Genomic DNA, 23306 nt, shown 5'->3' with positions numbered 1-23306 from the left:
ATTGCTAGAATTTCTGCTGGAGATGCTTTCACTTTGTATTCTCGTTATTTTCTTTTTAAATTAATTTTTTTACCACCGTTATGAGCATGGTCACTAGTGGGGAATCCCAATTTAAATGCATAGAAATTAAGCACTGAACCAGTGTGTAATACTTATGCTTTACAGTAGGAACAAATACACAATGGAATAGACTTGATGATTTCTTTGGAGGTCAAGACCCTGTTGTGGGCCCAAGGGAAGGAAATTAAGTGTGAGAGTGAGGACACTTCTTGTGCAGCACACACTGGGTTGTCTGGTGGAGGTAAGCTTTCCCAGAAGTAGATCAACAAGTATCAGAGAGGGGTTTCATCAGTCAGCCTCACTCACCCCCTCTCACCCCCTCTCACCCTCACTCACCCTCACTCACCCTCACTCACCCTCACTCACCCTCACTCACCCTCAACCCCTCACTCACCCTCACTCACCATCACTCACCCTCAAACCCTCACCCTCACCCTCACTCACCCTCACTCACCCTCACTCACCCTCACTCACCCTCAAACCCTCACCCACACTCACCCTCACCCTCACTCACCCTCACTCACCCTCAACCCCTCACCCTCAACCCCTCACCCTCAACCCCTCACCCTCACTCACCCTCAACCCCTCACCCTCACGCACCCTCACTCACCCTCACTCACCCTCACCCACCCTCACCCTCACTCACCCTCACCCTCACTCACCCTCAACCCCTCACCCTCACTCACCCTCAACCCCTCACCCTCACTCACCCTCAACCCCTCACCCTCACTCACAACACATATTGTGTTACAATAGGTGTCACATTTGCGAAAGATAAAACTATCTAGAGATGTAGCATAACGACCAGAGCTGCCATATAAGTCACATAAATACAAAACATGTTGCATTCCAAATGCTATAGGTGTCACATTCGCAAAAGTTATAACTATTGGCATTGTAAATGACAAAGCCATCAATTTAGCAATTTTAACAACGAAAAAATAAATAAATTGTCATTTACAAGACCAATAACTACAACTTTTCTAATGCGAAACCTATTGCATTCCAACCCCACTCACCCACGCAACGTCACTCACACACGCAACGCCACTCTCACACGCAACGCCACTCTCACACGCAACGCCACTCTCACACGCAACGCCACTCTCACACGCCACTCATCCACGCAACGCCACTCATCCACGCAACGCCACTCATCCACGCAACGCCACTCATCCATTTGCAAAACGAAAAAAGTTAAACTCTTCTATTGCGAGACCTATTGCATTTTCAATGCTTGTTATGGTTTGGTTTGACTGCACAGATGTTGCCACACAATTATTTGAGCGTCACTGGAGAGGTGCTTTGGCTCTGCCCACATGTTGGAAGTTAGGAGTACATGCTTTGATTGGTCAGAAGTTGTGTGCTTCCACAAATAAGTGATTGCCCTCCACACAGCTGTGATCATTTTTTTTTATCTAGCTGCCTCAGCTTGAACTTTCATGGGCACACACCGACACAGGTAGCATTGTACTGCCGTTAAAGAGGCTTAGAGGAGGAGTGGTGTGGCTCACTGGTTAGAGGCGGCAGGCCCGGAAGCAGAAGTCGGCCCGGGACCAGGGTTCGATTCCTGATGCGGCAGGGTCGTGGACCAGGGTCAGCGGACTCGATAATTCTCGCCTCAGTGCCTACTCTAACCAGGGGTCGCACTCGGCAACTCTGGGCATTAGCTTGCCTAATCTCCACAACGGCCCCCTCAACGCCGGGAATGCCTGGCTCCACCTTGGGGATTATCAGCAGGGACCATCCGACAGGGAAATCCAGGACGGGTTCCCCAGCGGGATACAGCGCCAGGACGCCGGCTGGCAACAGTGCGCTTTACAAGTATACACATTACATTACATTAGATAAATAGATAATTCACTGTGTTTTTCTTTGGAAGCAGCACGGATGGGAGGAGGGCAGTCATTAACCTATAAGGATGTTTAGGTCTGGCTTGAAAGTGCACCTGTCATCCTGTTTACCTACACCTGTATAATGCTACAGTTCTTTGTTCCCACACAAATGCACATCCATTCCCATGCTATTTTCTTGTAATGATTCCTTTGACCATACAGGATTGCTTTAAAGCCAGATCTATTGGCATTGTCACTGCTTGCTCAGCGAGGTAATCTACTATGCCTCAAACAGTAAAATTCAGCTATTACCGGAGTAATCGTGTGTCATCAAGAAGTTTCGCTCACTTCAAAGCTCATTAGAGGATCTTAATCTTGTTAAGTGGTTCTGAGTTTCTGGCAGTAGAATAGGGCGACTCACACTGGCCCCGGAAGATGCACGTTACGAAGGCATCTACACAGATTGTGGTAGCACTCAGGCACAGCAGCAGAGAGGCCATCACAAGCCAGTGGTCTGCACCGGGAGGAGGAAGGGACGTGTTCCCCTACTGGGTCATATGCATTTTATCGTCCTATTGTTTTATTACATTCAAAGTCAGCCCCACCTAACAAGGTTAAGCTCTTCTGAAGAGCTTTATTGGAACGTCACGGTATCAGGAAGTCACCTCAATGACAATCCATCTGTACTAACTGCTTAAGTGAAAGTAGATTACCTCATTTAAATGGGTCAGTATTTGACTGCATGAATGAACAATGAATAATGAAAGGAAATGAAAAATGCAAGGACCACGTCTACCCGGATGCTATGAGGGCTTACGGTGGTGAGCATGTGTGACACGTTCTGTGGTGCTGTGAGTACTACCTCATATCATATTTTACTATTACCGTACCATATCATATTGTATCGTAACATATCATATCATATGTATTCCATACTCTGTCATATTATATTGTAATGTATCATATCATATGTATTCCATACCATATCATATTATATTGTAATGTATCATATCATATGTATTCCATACCATATCACATTGTATCGTAACATATCATATCATATGTATTCCATACCCTGTCATATTATATTGTAAAGTATCATATCATATGTATTTCATACCATATCATATTGTATCGTAACATATCAAATCATATCTTACTATCCCATACATATCGTATTGTACCAGATCATATCATAACCATACCATATCGTAACATATCATATCTTACTACACCATACCGTACCATACCATATCATATCTTACTATCCCATACCATATTGTATTGTACCATATCATATCATATCTTTACCATACCATATCGTAACATATCATACTATACCATACCGTAGCATATTATATTCAAGCATATCATATCTTACTATTACATACCATATCGTATCGTACCATATTGTATCATATCTATATCATACTATACCGTATCGTAACATATCATATCATACTATATCATATCATATCTTACCATATCGTATCGTATCATATCATATCATAATATATCTCTCAAGATGTAGGTACCAGCGAAACATAGAAAGGGTGAAAGAGAGATAGGCGGAGTACTAGAAAGAGAGAGCACGACATGGAAACAGAGAGATACAGAAGGAGATATAAATGGACATACAAAAAAACAAATAGGGTTGGGTGGAGGGGGGGAGGGGGAGAGGGAGAGGGAGAAGAAGAGGGAGAGGGAGAGAGAGAGAGATAGCTGGGTGGACTGGTAGATATAAATGGATGAATGCAGCCATGTTCAGAACACATGGCGCAGGACAGAGGTGAGGAGCACCTATCTGTTCTGTTTTTAGAATTGCCCTTTAAATATAGTCCCCTACTCCCTACCTGCACCCCCTTCCCCGCCATGAGCAGCAGCTCCTTGGTCTCATGAGTATATGAGTATTGCAGACAGTCACCCAGAGGCAGAGGCCAGTCACCGTGCACTCGTTCAATGTGGATCAGTGGCAGGCCACCGCTGTGGCCTCAGGTATCAGCAACTTTCCAGTGTTTCCAGGCTGAAGAAGGAAAGATCTAAAGCAAAGATGGAGATGTCCAAGCCGCGCCTCGATGGTACATGGCGGTCACAAGCAGCGGCGGCTGTCACAGATAGAGAGTGGGGGGGCGGAGGGCGGGGGAGACGGGAGAGGGGATAAAGAATAAAATATTGTACCACCTCGCCACATCACACCGCTCTCTCAATCGTCGTTTCCGGAACAGAGCACCAAGGAAGCACCCAGGCTCCCCTGAGCCAATCACAATGCTGCAAAGCTACTCTGTCATTAGCAAGAAGCCAGGCTCCCCATAGCCAATCACAGCGCTGCAGTGCAGCGTTGTAATTGGTTTGAGCGCCACAGTTTGGCGCTCAGCCAGGGAATTGGGGCCTGGGCATGTACTCCACCCAGGCTGTTGTATAGCCTGGGTTAAGAACATGCAAAGTAAGTGCGCATGAATGTTTGGCAGGCCCCAGAGTGCCGGCCAAACATTCATGTGCAGTATAGGGAGTCCAAACCACTCCTCCCCTCCCCTGCTCTGTCAGTAGAGCAGCCCCACCACGTACCGCCCGCAAAACTGCCTCAATAAGGAAAAAATAAAATGATAACTCAGTTATTACCATCTTATTTTTCCTTTAGTGACACTGCTTAAAAGCAGTGGGGCGACGCTCTTCTGCCTTAGCCGAGGAGCCGTCACTGGCCGCAAGGTACTCTTCAGCCACTACCATGGTTCTCTGGGTACCCAAACCTTACTACAATGCCTCATGTGGTAGCCTGCTGTCACTACTGCCCTCCACACCATATACTTTGGTTTATACCGCACCACGCATGGTACTCGCAGTCCCACCTACACCTCACATGCCACACTAAAGCCCATACTGCACCTCAAATGGTACCGTGTAGCCCCCACCATAATATACATGGCACCCTACAGCCCCTACAAAACTGCACATGGTAGGCTGTGGTCACTACTGTGTTCGAGGTGGTACCCTGTAGTCCCTACTACACATCACATGGTAACCTGCTGACACACTGAGCATCACATGGCACCCTGCACTGCTAGTCATCCATGCAGCCCCTGGGAGCCCAGCCAAATTCAATCCACAAGGTGCCCAGCCGAGTCCTCTGCCACTATGCCTACATTGTATGCTGCACACAGGACAGTGCCTTACACGGTACGCTGCAGACTGACCTGCCCCTCACATGGCGCCCTCCAGCTGCCCCCACAGTTCACAGATATTTTTGAGGCAACCATGTGCTCCACTACTGAGGAGGACTTCACCACCATAGGGGACTTCCTACAGTTTCCTAACCTGTGTCTCCCCCAAACTCTGATCCACTGCAGGGGAGCTCTTAACTTAGCAAGTGAGGAACCACTCATATGCCATGGTCCACAAACAAGGGTACTGTTGAGGATCTGGAGGGTTCCCCCAACGTGAGTTTTATAAATCCTTTCTCTCAGATCTCAGAGCGATAGTGTGGTATCTGTGGTATCCTGTTCTAGTGTTGAGATGTAAGCTCAGTTACTGTTGGCTGAGCTGGAGTGCGGTTGTACCTGCCTGTTATTGTACAATATACTCATCACATATTTACCCTGTATCTGTGGTTCCTACAATTTGGCGACGATTTGGGATACGAACCACACCACTCCTCTACGAGCCAACAGGCAGAGTCAGAGATTAAAAGAGGAGTCGGCGCGCTAACTCAAATACTGTAAGATGTGCTTAAAGTACTTCATTCTCAAATACTCAAGATTAAATATCTTCACCTGCTGATAATGCAGATCGTCAGGTTGGGAATTCTGCTACTTCTTCCTCAAGAAGTAGACAAATTGTTCTCCCTAAGAAATGTAAAGATTTTGTAATGTAATTTGGTTTTTGTTTCGGTTTGATTTGTGTAGAAGAGGGGATGACTGGATATTATTTATTACATAATGTATTGCTCTTTATTGAAGAGTCTGGAATCCCTTCAGTTCCTTAAAACATAGTTTGTACAATAGCACTAGCCATTTGGCACCCAAATGAGAACTACAGCACACCATGGAATCAAACACTTCAGATGTTGAAGAAGCATTTTTTCAAACACAGCCAAGGGTGGTACTGCGCCCTTTGCCTATCGTCAAACGATGACAACCTTGCAGGTTAATTATATGATTTAAAACAAGACTTGCAGCTGTCACATCTTTGTTACCTAACAATAACATACGCAGCCTATTTACATACTATGAGATAATAAAATATGTTGTTTTTTCATAACATCCATATACATACTGCTCATTAGCATTGAGCACCTTGTTTTGCTACATTATATTTTACAATTCACTTTAACCCCAGCACGTGCCTCGTGTATATCTGAGGTGAGAGGGAATTGTTATTTTCTGTTCACACTTCTAGAGAAATTATTTGTAATTATTGTTTCAACGCTAAAGACTCTTTTGATCTAATCTTGAAATGTTAAGATTCTCAATGTAATAATGAACGTATTTTGAAAGATGAAAGAGCGTTGTTTCTGCAAGAGTTACTTTAGCTTTGTCAGGTATCACTGCAGCTCCTATTTTGACAGTGATGTAATGTGAAGAGTGGAATCGGGCATCTAGGTCTAAGAGTCCAAAATTGTTGTACAAAATATACATTGTGGAAAGAAATTAAATGGGATGTGGATTGGGTAGCACCCTTCCTCCGGGTCCTTATGCACACTGCGCCAGACCTAGACTTTTGTGTGAGAGCCTAATCCATTCTGGGTGTTGCCGTCTTGATTTACTTCGAATGAGCTAATGAGGCTAACACACCTTAAATCATCAATTTCTTGATATGGAAATTATGTTCATGGCCTTTAAATCTAAAATCTAAAGCTAATTATCCAAAACTGCAGGATTACTTCTTACATTTCTGGTACCTTCAAGCCCACGGCATATTCCAATCTAACTAAACCATCTGCATCTCAACTATGCACTGTAATCTACATGACAGCTGACCTCAACAGCTAATTTAACGCTTTTCGGGCTCTTAAACTACAGCAATTCAGTTATATGGGGCATTTGTCGACATTTTCAACATGGATTAGCTTCTGTTTTTACAACTTTGTGTTTCAGTCTTGGAACCCCTCCCTCTGTGCTCAGCTAAATGCAGACCAGTTCTAGGCGATTAGTTTTCATCCTCAAAGTGATGGCCTATCTGAACAAACAAATTAATGTATTGGACAATATCTTCAGTGTACATGAAAATTAATGGAGAGAGAATCAGAGATTCATTCTGCTTTTGGATTATCAATCTGATCAGTAATGGGGAAGGAATCACTTGTGTCAACAGACCAGAGTCTCAAAGAAATTGTAGCGGAGACCCTCAACCTCACTTTCACTGTACGCAGTATGTATCTTTTTTCTGCTCGTGTGGTAAGGTGGGTAGTTTCATCATGAGGTCGCAATCACTTGAGGGTTCCAGTCTCCAAGTAATTAACCATCCTCCACCAGGATGGAGACTGTCTGGATGATGGCAGTCGTGAAAAGTGGTTAAAATATCTCCTTTCCTGTTTACACCTTTTATTGATCAGGAGAGGGATATGAATAAAAATAAATGGTGGTACTTAAGTGGATACGTTACTGTTCCACAGCACCTCATGGAAGGTCAACATGTTTCAGTCAATTTATGCTCATACAAGGCAGGTGGCCTTCATCAAGACCAAAGTGTGAGTAGGTGGTCTTATTTCCAGGGAACAGGAGCACCACAGCAGAGCTAGCAGAGATGGTCACCTACAGAGGACCGTCAATCTCTCCTTTGTCCTACAGAGGACCACAGCCTCCTTCTAAAGTCATAGGCAAAGGTCTGCACCTGTGACCACGTCAGCAACGAGCTATTAAGCTCACTGACGAAGGGTAAATCAATCTACTCACCCTTACTACTTCTTAGATGCTCTCCTGGTTGAGGATGGTCATTCACTTGGAGAACAAAACCCTCAAGTGATTATAACCTCCATGATGACACTACCCACCTTACCACACGAGCGCAGAAAAGATATATACTGTGTGCTGTGAAGGTGTGGTTGAGGGTCTCCGATACAATTTATTTGAGACTCTTTTCAGTTGACACAATATCTTAAGTGCTTCACATCTTTACGTGTAAGCTGTGATAGACTGACTATAGAAATGAGAAATGTAATTCAAAGGTGGAATGCTACTATTAGATTTTCAACAAGGTATGCTTACTAAATGTTTACTTTGACAAAATCATCTGTCCTGCAGTGCATGGAGATTATTATGGTTACCACATTAAACATCTATGCTGGCAGCCACTGTTTCCCATTGTTAAAAGTTGCCTGAAACATATATTATAGTAGAGGGCGTATGATGGAGTGTAAAAGGAGATATTTCCGTCATGCAAAATTATATGAAGAAGAAGTAATTGTCATTCAAAGTCAAGAAGTAGATATTTCAATAAAGTAAAACGTGGGTATCTGTGGCCAGATGGCAGATTTTGGGTGACATAGTGATGACAAGAATAAAATAGATATCGATGTGCAACACACAGAATTATCCGAGTTTTGAATGACAACATATTGGGCAATTTTATGACAATGTAGCACTCGGTACACCTTTAAGAGTATGTAACGGTGTACCCAAACTTGAAGCATATGTTTGCAACATCTCCCCAATTAAAGAGATCATGGCAATAGTACTTCTTTGTTACAATCTCACATAACACCCAAAAAAATATATATGTAACTGACTGACTTATTTTGCTACGGCAAGAATGACTTGATTGTTGTTAGTACTTGAGGTGATTAGCCATTGATGTTGGTGACAATTGGTAGAGTCCAGCTAATAATAACAAGAGATTAGTTCAACACTAGTGACATTCTAAACTCATTACATGTTTCTGTTTTGAAAAAAATACACTGAGACAAATGAGAAAGCTTGAATACTTTAGAGTGGTTTGTCTTTCACTGGGTACATTTATTATAACAACAACTTCATGAATGCTATTTGTGTCTTGTACAGAAATATCTTCTTTGTATGGTTAATAATGTAATGTGTAACATAATAACATTAGTTTATTGTATTCTGAAATAGGTTTAATAAAAACACGAATGGGGATGACAGGACGGAACTTTACTAGTTACATGAATTTGAGATTAAACATACATACAATTTGGTTATAAAGATGACATCTTTCTATGGCCACACTGATTCCAATACTCACAGTTTGCCAGTTACAATGTCAACTTTGCCTACTATTCCACCTGGCTCTTCACTATTACCTACTAATGTATAATTCATGTGGCACCTTAATTAGAAATTGTTGACATTAAAGAAGGATGTAAAAACATTATTGACCTACATCAACATGTAGGGCCTAATTATGATGGTGGTCGGACAATCGACTGCCATTGCAGCGGGAATTAGAGCGCCCGACAAGGAGTCGGGGGTTCCACCCGCTAAATAACGATTAGACTGCTGTATAGGCAGTCGGAAACTGCCTTTTTCTACTGCTGCTTGTGCTGTGGCCAAGGAAAAGGACCGCAGCACAAGCCATATTGGAAAAAGGCAGTTTGTGCACATCCATGCACCGTGTGCCAGGCACTCTATGGTGCCTGGCACACAGTGCATGGATGTGTGGGTGGGAACTACCTAGGCCCCTCTAGCCACTTAGCAGTGGCCTATGGATATGGGGTTCATGCTTGGGGTCTGCAAAGTCTCTTTCCAGCTGCCTTTTTATAGTGGTGAGACCATCATGAAAAGTCAATCAGAAAGGGATATCCTAATCCCTAAAGCGATGCATGCGCAGGCACCGACCCAATTGTAGGGTTAGGAATCGTCCCGATGGGATCTTTGATCCAGTTGGAGGCGGTGGTCCTACCCCCCATACTCTGCGCTCCGACCGCCGATATTGTAATTCAGAGATCAGACAAATTTCCAGGATGTCGGACGGACAGCTACCGGCCTGTCGGTGGCATTCTGCCCAACATCATGATGACCGCCATTGTCATAGCTCAGGCCCAACTCTGCCTTGTGCTGCTGCATCGCTCTTGTAGTCTTCTCCTTTCTTCTCCTAGTTCCCCCCCCACTTTTTTAGTGCCTTCTCCTTCCTTTTCCTACATTTTCACTGCTTTCTCCTTGTTTTTTCCCCTGATTTCTGATTGCCTTCTCCTTGCTTTTCTCTTGTCTTCACTGCTTTCTCCTAGCTTTTTCCCCTGTCTTTTTGAATGCCTTCTCCTTGCTTTCCCTTCGTTTTCATTGCTTTCTGATTCTTTTCCCCATTGTTTTCCCTCAGTTTTATTGCTTTCACTTGCTTTTTCTCCTGTTTTCTGAGTGCCTTCTCCTTGCTTTTCCCTTGTATTCACTGCTTTCTCTTTGCTTTTTCTCTCTTTTTTGAGTGCCTTCTCCTTGCTACCCCTTCAATTCCATTGCTTTTTTCCCCCTCCTTGCTGCTCCTGCCTGCTGCCTTTTTCTCGCCTTATGCCGAGCCCCGCCCCTTGCTTCCCAGCATCCCACCCTCCTCTCAGGACCAACAAAATGGAGGCCACAGCGTGACCGTATTGAGCAGGCCCCAGGCCCACCTATCCCCATCCTGCCGCAGTGCTCTTGCAGTAGTCCCCTTTCTTTTTTACCCACTTCTTTAGCGAGTTCACCTTACGTTTTCCTAGTTTATCGCTGCTTTCTCTTGCTCTTCCCCCATTTTTTGAGTTCCTTCTCCTTGCTTTAATTTGATTTTCACTGTTTTCTCCTTATTTATTCTCCTCGTTTTTTGAGTGCTTTCTCCTTGCTTTTCCCTCGTTTTCACTGCTTCCTCCCTGGTTTTTCCCCATTTTTTGAGAGCCTTCTCCATGCTTTCCACTTGTTTTCAATAAAAAACATTTTTTTAATGCAGTTAGTAACTTCAGCGCCTTGAGACCATCATGTGTGATTTGCTGCACTTGATAAATCCTTTATCGACTGATTGACTCGGGGACAGAACAGTCTTTGTTTGCTAATATTAACCCTTTGCGTGTGGGGGCCGTCCGAAGTCACAGTGGGCGTGTGCGGTGGACGGCCAGGGGCCGTCCGAACCACGCCCAGTCATAAATCACCTGCAACGTGGCGGAATTCCCACCGCGGTCAACGGGATAAGGTGAAAGAGCTGAGAAAATAATGAAGTACAATACTATGAGCATGGAGACTGTGGAGTGTGGTTCATAGGAAACTGTGGCTGAAGGACAGGAGCCAGGTCTTCCGGGCCAGACAAAGAAGTTCAGCCATTCAGACTGCAGTAGAAGGATATCCCAGGTAATTTACGCAGCTGGGTGGCAGAACAAGTAGTCTTGCAACTCCTTAGTTGTATGATTCCAGCTCATTTAGTTCCCCCAAAATCCGCCACCCAATCACAACATACAGTCTCGCTGTAATGATTTGGCGGATTTCTTTTTCCAAAAAATTCAACAAATTTACACTTCGTTCCCCGCTACTGATATTGACCTTCATCTTGATTTTACACCCCCGCACCCCCCCCCCCCCCTGGAACCCATGCGGCACTCTTTAAATATTCTTGACAACTTTCCTCTTTTGGACCCAGAAATGCTTAGACTCATAATGCTCCAAGTAAAGTCTGGTTCCCCCTATGACCCAGCCCCCCCCTGCACTCTAGTTGCTGCTATTCACAGCATACCATCCTTGATTTACTTAACGCATCCATATCCTTGGGCATTGTCCCTCCACTGTGGAAACAAGCGATGGTACGAGCACTCCTTAAAAAATCAGACCTGGACCCCAACAATCTCAGTAATTACCGTCCCATTTCCCTGCTTCCCTGGGTGAGCAAAATCCTCGAGAAACACGTCAATAAACATCTAACGGGGTTTCTCGAGAGTAACCATCTGCTCGACCCCTCCCAGACAGGCTTCCGCCCCAGGCATGGGACAGAGACTGCTCTGCTCGCGGTAACAGAAAAAACTAGGGGGATCTTGGATCGTGGGGATCGGAGGCAGTCATTCTCCTCGATCTAAGCGCCGCTTTCGATACGGTGAATCATAGAATTCTACTGCATCGACTCCTTAGTCTGGGAGTGTCAGGGACAGTGATAACCTGGCTCAAATCTTTTTTGAGCGACCGATCATTCCAGGTCTTTGAGGGGACACCGTCTCCCTTCACAAACCCCTGGGCTGTGGGGTACCGCAGGGCTCATCTTTGAGCCCTACGTTATTTAATGTATATATGAGCCCGCTGGCTGAGATTGTTCGTCCATATGGTATAAAAATCATTACACATGCTGACGACACTCAGCTAGTGGTATATCTCAAACAGCTAGACAGCCAACTGGCACAGGACAATCTGATGGGCTGCCTAGAGGAAGTCAATAATTGGATGACCACCTCATGTCTCAAACTTAATGGAGACAAAACGGAGCTGATGCTCCTCGGTAGCTCTATCTCTCCCACGATCAACTCAATACGGCTCCCCTGTCTTTGTTCTCCTCCAATACCCAAAGACACTATAAAAAGCCTCGGTGTCTGGCTGGATAAATCTCTCAGCTTTAACAGTCAGGCAACCAAGTTATCAGCCACCTGCTTCGGCCTTCTTAGGCTTCTTAGGAAGATCCTGCCCTTCGAAGCCAAACAAATCGTGGTTCAAGGTTTGATCCAGTCTCGCCTTGATTTTGGCAATGCCCTCTACCTAGGAGCCCCTGAATACACCCTGCGAAAACTTAGGTTAATACAGAACTGTGCCGCTCGAACTCCGCTTCAGCTTCCCCGCAGCCTTTCGGCAAAACCCGGTCTGAGAAGCCTGCATTGGCTCCCTGTTAGGGAAAGAATCAATTTTAAAACTCTCTGTATTTCCCATTAGGCCTCTGGAAAACGGGTCCGGTCATTAACCATTCCCTAATTACTCCCTATCATCCCAATAAACAGCCTCGCTCTACTTATGCCTTCCTTGCTACAGTCCCCACAATCAAGAGATCAAGATCTGGAGGCCGGTCATTTTCTTATAATGCGGCCAAATTGTGGATCTCCCTTCCCCTTCACCTGAGATCTGACTCCAATTTACTTTCATTTCGTGAACAGTTAAAAACTTTCCTTTTTAAGAAGTCTGACTAAACTCTCTATGCCAACAGCCTCATCAGGAAGCACTACTTCTCTAGCGCTAGGACGCCTCGGGGCAGTTACCACGCTTTATAAATTCTCTTTTCATTGCATTTCTTTTCATTTCATTTCAATTACTCTTTGAGCATTTCCTTCACTTTTGTTTTATTCTACCTTTTCCCCTCATTTTTCCCTTCGATCTTCTTTTGTATGCTTCCAAAGATCTACACTCCACTGGCTTTCCTCTGCTGTGTGATACTGGAAGTGATCCAACTTCTCAGCGTCTCCACGTGCTCCCAAGCTCAGGGAAGGTACCAGAGTACTTTCTGAGTTCGGAAACAGCTTTCCCATACAAAGCATTAGCCAGACTTGCTGTACCAGTGTTGTGTGTGGTCCTGTTAAAGACCTCCCAGAGAGAAGGTACCAGGCTGAATCATCGAAAACTTCTGGGAATCTGGGAGATGGGACAATCCACTCTACCGTACTTTTCTCTCTCATTTACAATCTCCATTTTTTCCTCATATGAATATTAAGTAGACTGTAGATTCTTAACCCTCCATTTACTGTTCTTACTAGGTGGAGAGTAATGGACTAGCATCAGAATTCCCTGCTCCCACATGGCTCTCAGCTGGGTCGTGACACTTACTCCTTAGGCGGTCTAGTATGGTTCTACACAAAGAATATTTTAGTTTCGAAAACTATCTCAGAAGTTTAAACTCTGTTTCGCAGGTCTATATCCATCTCATGATGCGATTAATTCAGTAGCTACAAAAAGCATGTTGGCTAGGCAGTTGAAAATCCACAAATTATTCCACTATTTGCATTTTCGAAAGGTGCAGCTTTCTACAAAACAGCATAACCTTGCATCTTCACCAGTTCAACTACAAAGCAGAAATGTATTTCAAGGCCAGTAATTTATGGATGATGTGTGGAGCGGAGGTCATTATTGTATTTAATATTTTCAAAAGAATTCTCTCCACGGTAATGTGACTTGCCACTTCTACTCACACTTCACAGTTGGTCATGGCCTGTCACCTTAAACATGCTGATCAGCCTGCTATGTACAGGTACCTGGATAGAGGTGTGCTGTTTGGATTCTAGGAACATCCTAAAGCAGGGGTGCCGCTCATGCTGGGCTGCTGCTGGGGAGAACGACGTGGGATCCCTGCGCTCTGTAAGCGCTTTCTGAACTCTGCGGGCTGCCTTGAGGGGAAAGGAGACGAAGTGGACTACACGCCGAGGGACTGCGAGGACCAGCAGGCTCGGTGCCTCACAGCTGCTGCCTCTTCCCTCGGCGGTGCCGCCCCCCTGCCTCCAGCGATTTAATCTCGCTACTATTCCCGCGACGCGGGACGCGCGCGGGATATAGCCCGGGGCTAAGCCCGGGCAAAGGGTGGGCCCTCTATGGCCCTCAAAGGCCGGATAAGGACGGGACGGGCCATACCCTTTGGCTGTCACATTGTAGGCCTACCATCAAGAGGGTAAATACCCCCCCGCCCCCATTCGTTCCGTTTCCCTACTTGTGGTCCTGTTCATATATCGCATCCCTATTTTCCTTATCTACCATGACTTCCAAGGGGGACCAGTCTACTAGCGTAGCGGGCTTTGGGCAAATGCCCTCCCTGTTAGACGAGTTAAATCTTTTATGTAATTCCAACTATGCTTCCTTGGAAACTCCCCCTCCGCCCAAAAACGCCAGTACACTACCAGATAAGCTTACACTTCTAGATGCCCCCATATTTTTTACCAAAACCTGCAGCCCGATTACCGTAAGTGTTGTACCCCCCCTGGTTCCATCGGTGAAATGGAAACATAAAGGTGACACACCCTCTGCCAATTCCCCAATGATCCCTTTGAATGTTGAGAATCCAGAGGCTCTAACACCTCCTCCCCACTCCCACATTCTACCCCTTATCGAACAATTGGTAAGCTCTATGATAGCACCGCTGCTTGAAAAAATTAACATGTTAGGGGATAGGCTCTCTAGAATAGAGAAAGCCATCAAATCAAACCCGCGGGTTGATATATGCAGTGACATATTTAACCACCCTATGTCACCTCCTACTCACCTAGTCTCTAAACCCCCTGCGGAGGACAAAAGGCGTCAAACACAACCTGCTGGCCCTAGTGCATCAGGGCAAAAAATAGCTAAATACCCCGCCAAAGCCTCCCTTCCCCAGACGACCTCACCTGGAGCAGGTCAGAACAAAGTTAATTCTATTCATCTACCACCAGAAGCGGCCCCATTCGTGTGCATCCTTGCGGGTGTACCTGCTCTCCAACCCGGAAAAACTGAGAGACAATTTGACTTACTTAATAAAACCAAATTCTGGCTGTCCAAAAACAGGCCACTCCCTCGTAACTTATACGGAGCAATAAGGAGTGTTAGAAGGGTGGGTTGGTTGGGCTCCCTTCACAAAGATGTTGCTGGGGACTTGATACTTGTGAGATTCAGAGACAGAAATATTGTCCCTTACCTAAAAACTTGGCCGCCTCAAGTAAGAGACGGCCCAATATCCTTATGGGACTTACACGACTTTTACCCCAAATTCCCCAGTTTTCCTCCTCTTCCGAAATCTTACGCAATGTGGTAGGACACGTAAAATCGCATATGAACTCATTTGATACTGTCTAATTCTGGAGTGGACAATTCTCTTATGATGGAATCCCTATTTTTACTGTATTTTGGTCACTTTAAGTGTTCCTTTAATAATCATGGATTGTTAAGTGTATATTTTATGAACTTTTATGGTTTTGTATCACAAAAACCGAATAAAGTATATTTGATTTGATTTGAAAGCAGGGTACCTGCAAGAACATATGCTTCCCAAATTTCAAAATTCATGACCCCCTCAGTAATGAAAATCCAACAGTGTGAGCCCCTTCGAATACCGTCCTGACAGATAATTAATTTTGGAAGATGATTTTATCCACGAGCTACTTTGAGGAAACATTAAGCAAAACATACACCCCTGAAACATGTGCCCCTCTTTTCTTATTTTTATCTTGGCACTCTTTTATGTCTATAGGTTGCGCCACTGTAATTCTTCTCCTATGGTGGTGTTTTTTTATTATAATCGTTATGTGGCAATCATTGCCCCTAACTTATAGTATTACTTTTATGTCTGTCAAATGTCATGATTTTTGGTTTGGAAATCAAACTTCCCTACAATTACAATCCTGTGTGAGACTTCTGACTTTAGGAAAAATGGGTGTATCTAGTTTAATCTGTTTAGCAACTTTGTTTTTGCTTTGATTTGCTGTTTGAAGGCTGCCTTTTAGTTGGCGTCTAATTTGTGGAAGCTGCTCCTCACTCATGGAGATTCTCCCATCTGCAGACGTAGGTTTTTGTGTCATCTCTGAGAGTCTGAACTCAACAACATCTCAAGATCACAGGCCCAGCAATCATCATGGTTTTGATTTAGGTAGCAACCTATTCTGATAGCATGCGTCATCAAAAACAGCAGTTCTGGGATTTTGTTACTTTCTAAGATATGGAAATTTACTTTAAGAATCACTGCCACAAAATGTACACTTGTTGCCGCTATTTATTTATTTATTTATTTATTTATTTGTGCTATATGTTTTCTTCACTAACACAAAAGTTTAGATCGATTCGATCACTGCATCTTCGTAGACCAGATTAAGAGACCCTGTGAATCATTTAATGGCACTGTACTTTGTGTTGTTTCATACTGCACGCCATGGACACATCACAGTATAGTGTTATGCAGTAGTTGCAGGTACAACATGAGGTACATCCATACAAAGCCACAGATCTTTAGAAATCATATTCATTTTAACGCCAATTGTATAATGCATGCATAGATGCTTTTGAATCTGACGCCTCACTAACATGTGTTTCACCCATGAAGCAGAATCCTTCAATGATATCCCACATATATATCAATATAAATGGTAAATATAGATCAATGTCCAAAATCCAATAAATTAATCCTGTTTATAAATGCATACCTATGACCTGCAGAGTGAACCTAAGACCTCGAGGATAACATAGACGCTAAAAGAAGATCTATTCCCATGTATAGCTTAAATCTTATCAATTAGTCTATAATCAATATCATGGATTTTATAGATAACTGTATCTCAATGTCTGAATGTTAATATAAACCAAAGATACATTAGACTTTAAATCCTATAGTTTCATCTTCAAACGTAAATAAACATCTATATCCCAAATTGCATTTATTAGCTTAAGTTCTAAATACAGATCTATTGCCAGAATCTTATACCTTATTCCTGGTATTATATGCAGACCTATGTTATAAATCAATTGCATTAATCTAACTAGTAAATATAGGTATATATCCCACATACTCCAAAGAAAGAAGTACATACAAATATATATCATAGAATGTATTAGTCACCCTAAGAGCCAAGTAAGTATCTGTAGCCTAAATTGTAGACTAATCTGATAACAAGAAAAAATAAAATACTGTAAAAGTAAAACAAAGATCTACTAGTTAAATCTTAGAATGTAATAAAATATGCATTGTAAGGACTATAGTTTAGTCAAAGCCAGTGCTTCCCAAACTTTAGAACCACGACTCACTTTTTATTACTACAACCTTTTGCGATCATCCTGGCTTTAATGGACATGAGGTTGAAGATTATTTAATGTAACTAATCCATTGTGTGGTAAAGCAGTGCCGTTTACAGACAGCATGTTTTCCATTAAAATGGTCACTAAATTTGCATAGACATACAGTTTTATAGATAAAACTATATTGCACATAAATTATGTGTGGGAATCTAGTTTCTATCAATACTTGTCATTTGGGCATCACCAAGTCAAGTGTCTTAATGTATACTGATCCTACTAAAATCTTTGTTTCCATCGCACAGAACTACAAAAAAGTGCTTCATGTTGCTCTCCTAACTGCTGAATGTGCACATTTAACTTACAGGTATGTTCATTCCCTCATGCGTTAGGAAAAAAATGACATCTTCCGGCTTTCCTTTCACACTTCACGTACCCCAGCAAGACTGTCATATACATTCCCTTTATTTTTCTATCTCTGACTGTAAAGTGAGAAGAGTTCTTACACTCCAGTCCACCTGTTGAAAATCAGCAACAGAAGATATAACCTGACATTGGACCTCTGTCTTTGAAGTGCAGCAAATGTGGCTGATAAATACAGAATTTAAAGGGATCTTTATTTATTGCCTGGATTTTGGTGACCCACCAAAAATCAGCAAGTGTTGGGAAACACGGGCCTAAGCACTAATTAAATACATATATCCTATGCATCCAGGGCAGTAAAAGAAATAAATATAATCTATATTCGAAGTTAGTGTAAGCCGGTGTTTCCCAAACTTTGATTTGCGACCCACTGATGGGTCAGGAGAGTTTTTTGGTGGGTCAGCATAACAAAGATGTCCTTAAATTCTGCATTTATCTTGTCACATTTGCAGAGATTCAAAGGCAGTGGTAAAGTGTCAGGCTAGGTCTTTTGACAAATTGCTGATTTTTACATGGATATTGGTGTTTACAAACCAAACTGCTTTCACTTTGTAGTCAGAGAAAGAAAAGTAAAGTGAATTATGTGACAATCTTGCTGGGGACATAGACTGTGAAAGGAAAGGCATTATGATGTCATGTTTTGCAATTCACAACAAAATGTAAATAACTTTATTTAAACTGTACACTTTCAGCAGTTAGGAAAACAAAAATGAAGTACAATTTTTGATCATTCTGAGGTGTGATGGAAACAAAGATTGCAATAATAAGATCAAAACAAATCAAGACACTATACTTGGTGATGCACAGATTATAAATATTCACTGAAACACAATTTCCACACATTAATCATTTGTGTCCTAACCATCAGTAAAACAGTATGCCTGTGGAAATTTAAAGGCCATTCCACTGGAAAATGTGCCTTCTGTAAATGACAATGCACTATCACACGATTCATTTGTTACATTCAAAAATCGCCCCACCTCATGTCCATTAAAGCTAAGTGGGTCACTAAAGCTTGTCATTTAAAAAACTGGGATGTGGCTCTAAAATGTTTGGGAGGCATTGGTCTAAGTTCTAAATTAATATAAATGCGAGCCCAAAAGACGCATTCTAAATGACATTATTGTTTAGAATTCTATGAATATAACTTGGCACAAAGAACAGCAGTTTGTATGTATGCTAAAGGTATGTGGCAACCACGAGATGGCCTTAAACAACGCCCACAAATCAAAATGTATAAGCTGCAATTAGTAAAAACCACGCCAATAATTAATGACGTGAATAAGAATGCAAAATATCTGCCTGTATTGTATAACAATCACATGGTGCAGTACAAAATAAAACTACTGAGTGCAGAATCTATTACAACCAGAAGCAGGCTTCAATCATGGACACAGCAACGACTTTACGAATTCTTTTTATACTTGAGATGTATGCATTTTTCGCACCAAAATGTGCACAATTCTGAAGTGGTTGGTTTGTAAGTGACCCACAATTTTATTTTTTGGGTAAACTGGATAGTACTGTGTTTTTTGTGCGAGGCATTAATTAAACGTAATATTACTTTGTAAATCCACTGGACTATGCCTCTTTTCTGTTCAGGATAATGATTCCCTACAAAAACAAACTGTGCAATTAAGAAAGGCGTGCACTGCACACAGCTTTCAAAGCATCGCATAATAATACAACGCAGGGCTTCAAGTTGGATGATAACACTGATAGTCTAAGTCTCCCAAAGGGGCGTGGACGATCTAATTAAGGGCGTAGCTTAAACGTGTAAAATAAAAAAATCTGTGCATAACAGACTGGAACTTTGCTGCTTCTGTTATTGCATCCAGGTATTTAATACAACAAGGAACGTTTACACCTCCAACAAGCCAGGATTATTGGCTTTGTCAATTGGTGTTAGTTGCATGAGACAAATAAGCAGCAACTATGGCTTCTTGAAATATAATATTGAAAATGCTTCCGTTCTGATATGATAAGACTGAGAAAATACTATAACGAGTCTCTTTGAAGTTACATCAAAGGCGGTGATGGGTGGCACTGCTGCAGAGTTAAGATTATGTTTTCACTCTGAGGAGCTTGAGGGCAAAAATGGAGAGACCAATAGTAACCCATCTAAGCACCTGCTTTTAGAACTGCCGGAACTGAGCACCGGCAAGACCCAGCCAATGTAAACCCCTGATACAAAGTAATATACCATAAAATATATCAAAGGGTGGTATAGTGCAGCAAAGCACTCAACAGTGCAGCACAGCATACCACCACATAAAAACAAATGCAACTTAAAATAGCTAATCAGGACACCGCGCACTGCAGCCTACTCCCCAAACACAGCAGTGTGTCGGGTGCACTGAGGTTGGGTGGGGAAGGGGGTAGCTAAGGCGACCACTGCCCTGTAGGTCATTATGGACACTATTTCTGTTCCTGGAATTTTGTGTTGTAGCACAATGCATTCTGGATGCAGTAGTCTTGTTTTTGTTGTTATTGAATTAATTAGACTAACACTCCTGAAATGAATTATTTTTAGACAGGAGTCTGGTGGTCCCCCTAAGGTGGGCAGAAGGGGGCAGTGCACCCCCACCGTCACCTGAACCCCGCAGCACAGTGTCTGGCGTGGCCGTGTTATGAAGTGTGGCGTGCTCGGCCCATGTGTGCAGTGAGTCCCAGCCCGGCTCCCTCCTCCCTGGGTGTGGGCGATGATCGCTCGCACAGGCCTCGGGCCCCAGCCTTCCCTCGCAGCACCAGGGAAGTGGAATGTCAGACCCGCTCCGCTGCCGGAAGTGGGCGTTAGAGTTACAGAGGAGCTCGGGCAGCATTCCAATGACGGCCCCAGAGTGCGTGGGACGGGGGCTGTCTCAAAGCAGACCCTCTGGAAGGGAGCGGGTACAGACACGGCCCCCGAGCTGTCCCTGGGAGGGAGGGAGGGAGGCAGGGGTCGCAAAATGTTCCTCGACCGGAGACCAAAACTCCCCCTCGGGCAGCGGGGGCGACGGGCTCGGCTTTCAGAGTAGCAAATTTGCCTGCGTCTCTTTCTCCCACGCTGTCTCAAGAACACTCCGACAATCCCTCGCTTGCTCCCACCTACTCCAGCCCCATTCCTCCCTAAATTCTCTCATAGTGCTTCGACTCCCTGACTCACGGCCCACTCCTTCCCCCGTCTTCTGAAGCGACTCGCGCACTCCTTTACTGTGGAGAGCTTACACCTGCATGCCACACGCTGTCCCCCCAACTCTGACTGTCCACGTAAGAGTGCTTAATTTGTGCCGGTGGTTGCAGGTGATGGGCACCGGCTCTCGTAGTAGGTGGAAGAAAGAGACCCAAGGTGAAATAAAGACGAAGCAACTTTTCTATTTGACACCACCTGGTTTTACCAGCAGTGGTGGAGAGCGGCTGGGAGCTCCCCAGAAAAAAACGTTGGGCCCTGTGTTTTTTTTAATCAGCACTGTCTATGTGTTTGCCAAATATCTAAATGTTCTCTCGTGACAACTCCCACATCTCTCACTCAGTGCACTCTAATCGAATCCCTCATTTTCACTGCATTTTTACATCACAATAAGCACTCGTGCCCACTCACCAGAACTCGAACTTTAAATTTCAAGATAGCAGGTCACTCGAATTCACTGCCCTCATAACAGACGCTTTGCAGTCGATCTCACTGTTCTCTTACCAGATCCCTCGCATCTTCCCAGCCAATTGCCAGATTCCACACTCGCTCCCTGCTCGTCACCAGATGACTCACTCTCCACCGTTTAATAAAAAGATTAAGGGATTTTGTATTTATTTTTCATTTATAAATGATAAATAAATAATCCCTCAATCTCGCTTTCCTCTCACTGGGACCCTCACACTTACTCTCACCGCTTGATTACCAGATTCCTACTACAGTTTTATAAGATCGCTTACTCAATGTTCTCTAAACAGATAATTCAGAGCCCCATCATCAGACACCTACTTCACCCTTATTTGCATACCAGATCCTTCACACTCACTCCCACTGCACTCTTGCAAGATCACTCACTCACTGCCCAAGCAGGTCCCAAACACCGGTAAATACTCCTGTGAACTATGTCAACAGTCCCCTTTCCCACATAGCCTTTGCAGATCCCACGTTCACCCTCACACCTCCTGCTTCTCATACAAGCCCTAACAGATCACTTCTTGCACTACCAGCCTTCTCACTTTCACTCACACTTCACTCCCGCTTCATTTCCCTTTTGTTTTTCTGCCCCAATACTCATCCTTTGACTTGTCAAACTTACTCTCCCACATTCTTGGCCCACACACACTTCCTGCCTTACACTCCTCTTCCCCGATCCCTCCCTTTCACCCTTCTAGCCCCTCTCCCTCCTCCTACACTTCCCTCCCCTGCAATACAAAGTACTTTAGCTGAACTTGCATGCACACCCTCCTCCGGTCCTCCGGCTCACACTCACCTTCCGTGCCGCCGGAGCAGCCGTGCAGCAGGGCCAGCAGCCCCCAGATGCAGCAGTGCAGGGTGCCGTGCAGTGCCATGCTCCTTAATGCAGCGGACAGTGCAGTGCCATGCTCCTCGGTGTCGCGTGCAGTGCAGTGCGCCTCACGTCGGGAGCAGGACCATGCTCCGCGGTGCAGGGTGCAGTGCAAGCCTCCTCGGCAGTGCTGAGTGACAGGTGCCTCGTTCACGGGTGCACCAGCGGCATGCTACTGAGTGCAGCGCCCCTGTGTCCAGGGCGGGGCCACGCTCCGGCTCCGTGCTCCCACTCCAGGCTCCCACTCCAGGCTCGTGCCCTCGCTGTCTCGGTCTCCAGGCTGTCCTCCCTTCTCTTCCACCGCCTCAGCTCCCCTTCATTCCTGCAAAAGTACTTCCTCAAAGGCAGGCGAGCTCTGCGGGGGCGCGCAGCGCGGGCACGCCAGGCCCTGGGAGTGGCGGCTCCTGCTGTGCCCTGCCCGGGGGCTGGCAGAAGAGAACAACCTGCCTCTCCAGTAGCAGCAGCCCGCCTCCCTCCAGCCCCATTCCCTCCCCTCCACTCCCACACGAGTACCGATCCGAGAAGTGCTGCGCTAATACCACTTTTCTACATAGAAAACGTTGCCTGTGTGGCGTGGAAAATAATGCGGGATTACCGCACACTAAATTAATAATACAGTGGGGTTAGGTAATCAACAGGGGTAGCATTATCGCCCGGTTCCAGCTGAATTGAAATTTACTCCACACTTGTAAAAAGCATCCTTTTTAGGACCACCAAAATGTAGTATTAAACCATGTCCCTTTGTGTGCAGAAAATCATATTCCCTGTTTACAGCTAAGTAGACTTTGAAATGCCAGAAAGAGACTTGCAGAGCTCCTGAAAGCTGCCAGGCTACTGAAAACAACAATCTGAGCGTCTGTCTCTCA

At 44.4% G+C, this 23306-nt stretch overlaps 1 protein-coding gene across 1 annotated transcript in view; it reads right to left on the bottom strand.

Moving 5' to 3' along the window:
* The window catches only part of ERBB2 (erb-b2 receptor tyrosine kinase 2), a 408618-nt gene extending 385763 nt beyond the window's left edge, over positions 1-22855 (bottom strand). The window contains exon 1 of the mRNA XM_078645660.1: positions 22366-22855. Coding sequence (XP_078501786.1) covers positions 22366-22444 — 79 coding nt within the window. The 5' untranslated portion in view covers positions 22445-22855. The remainder of the gene's footprint in view (positions 1-22365) is intronic.
* Positions 22856-23306: the final 451 nt, after the last annotated feature.

The sequence above is a fragment of the Lissotriton helveticus genome, chromosome 5_1 (genome assembly GCF_964261635.1).
Source record: "Lissotriton helveticus chromosome 5_1, aLisHel1.1, whole genome shotgun sequence".
Taxonomy (NCBI): domain Eukaryota; kingdom Metazoa; phylum Chordata; class Amphibia; order Caudata; family Salamandridae; genus Lissotriton; species Lissotriton helveticus.
The sequence above is the reverse complement of the archived record's forward strand: the minus strand, read 5'-3'. Positions and strand labels throughout refer to the sequence as shown.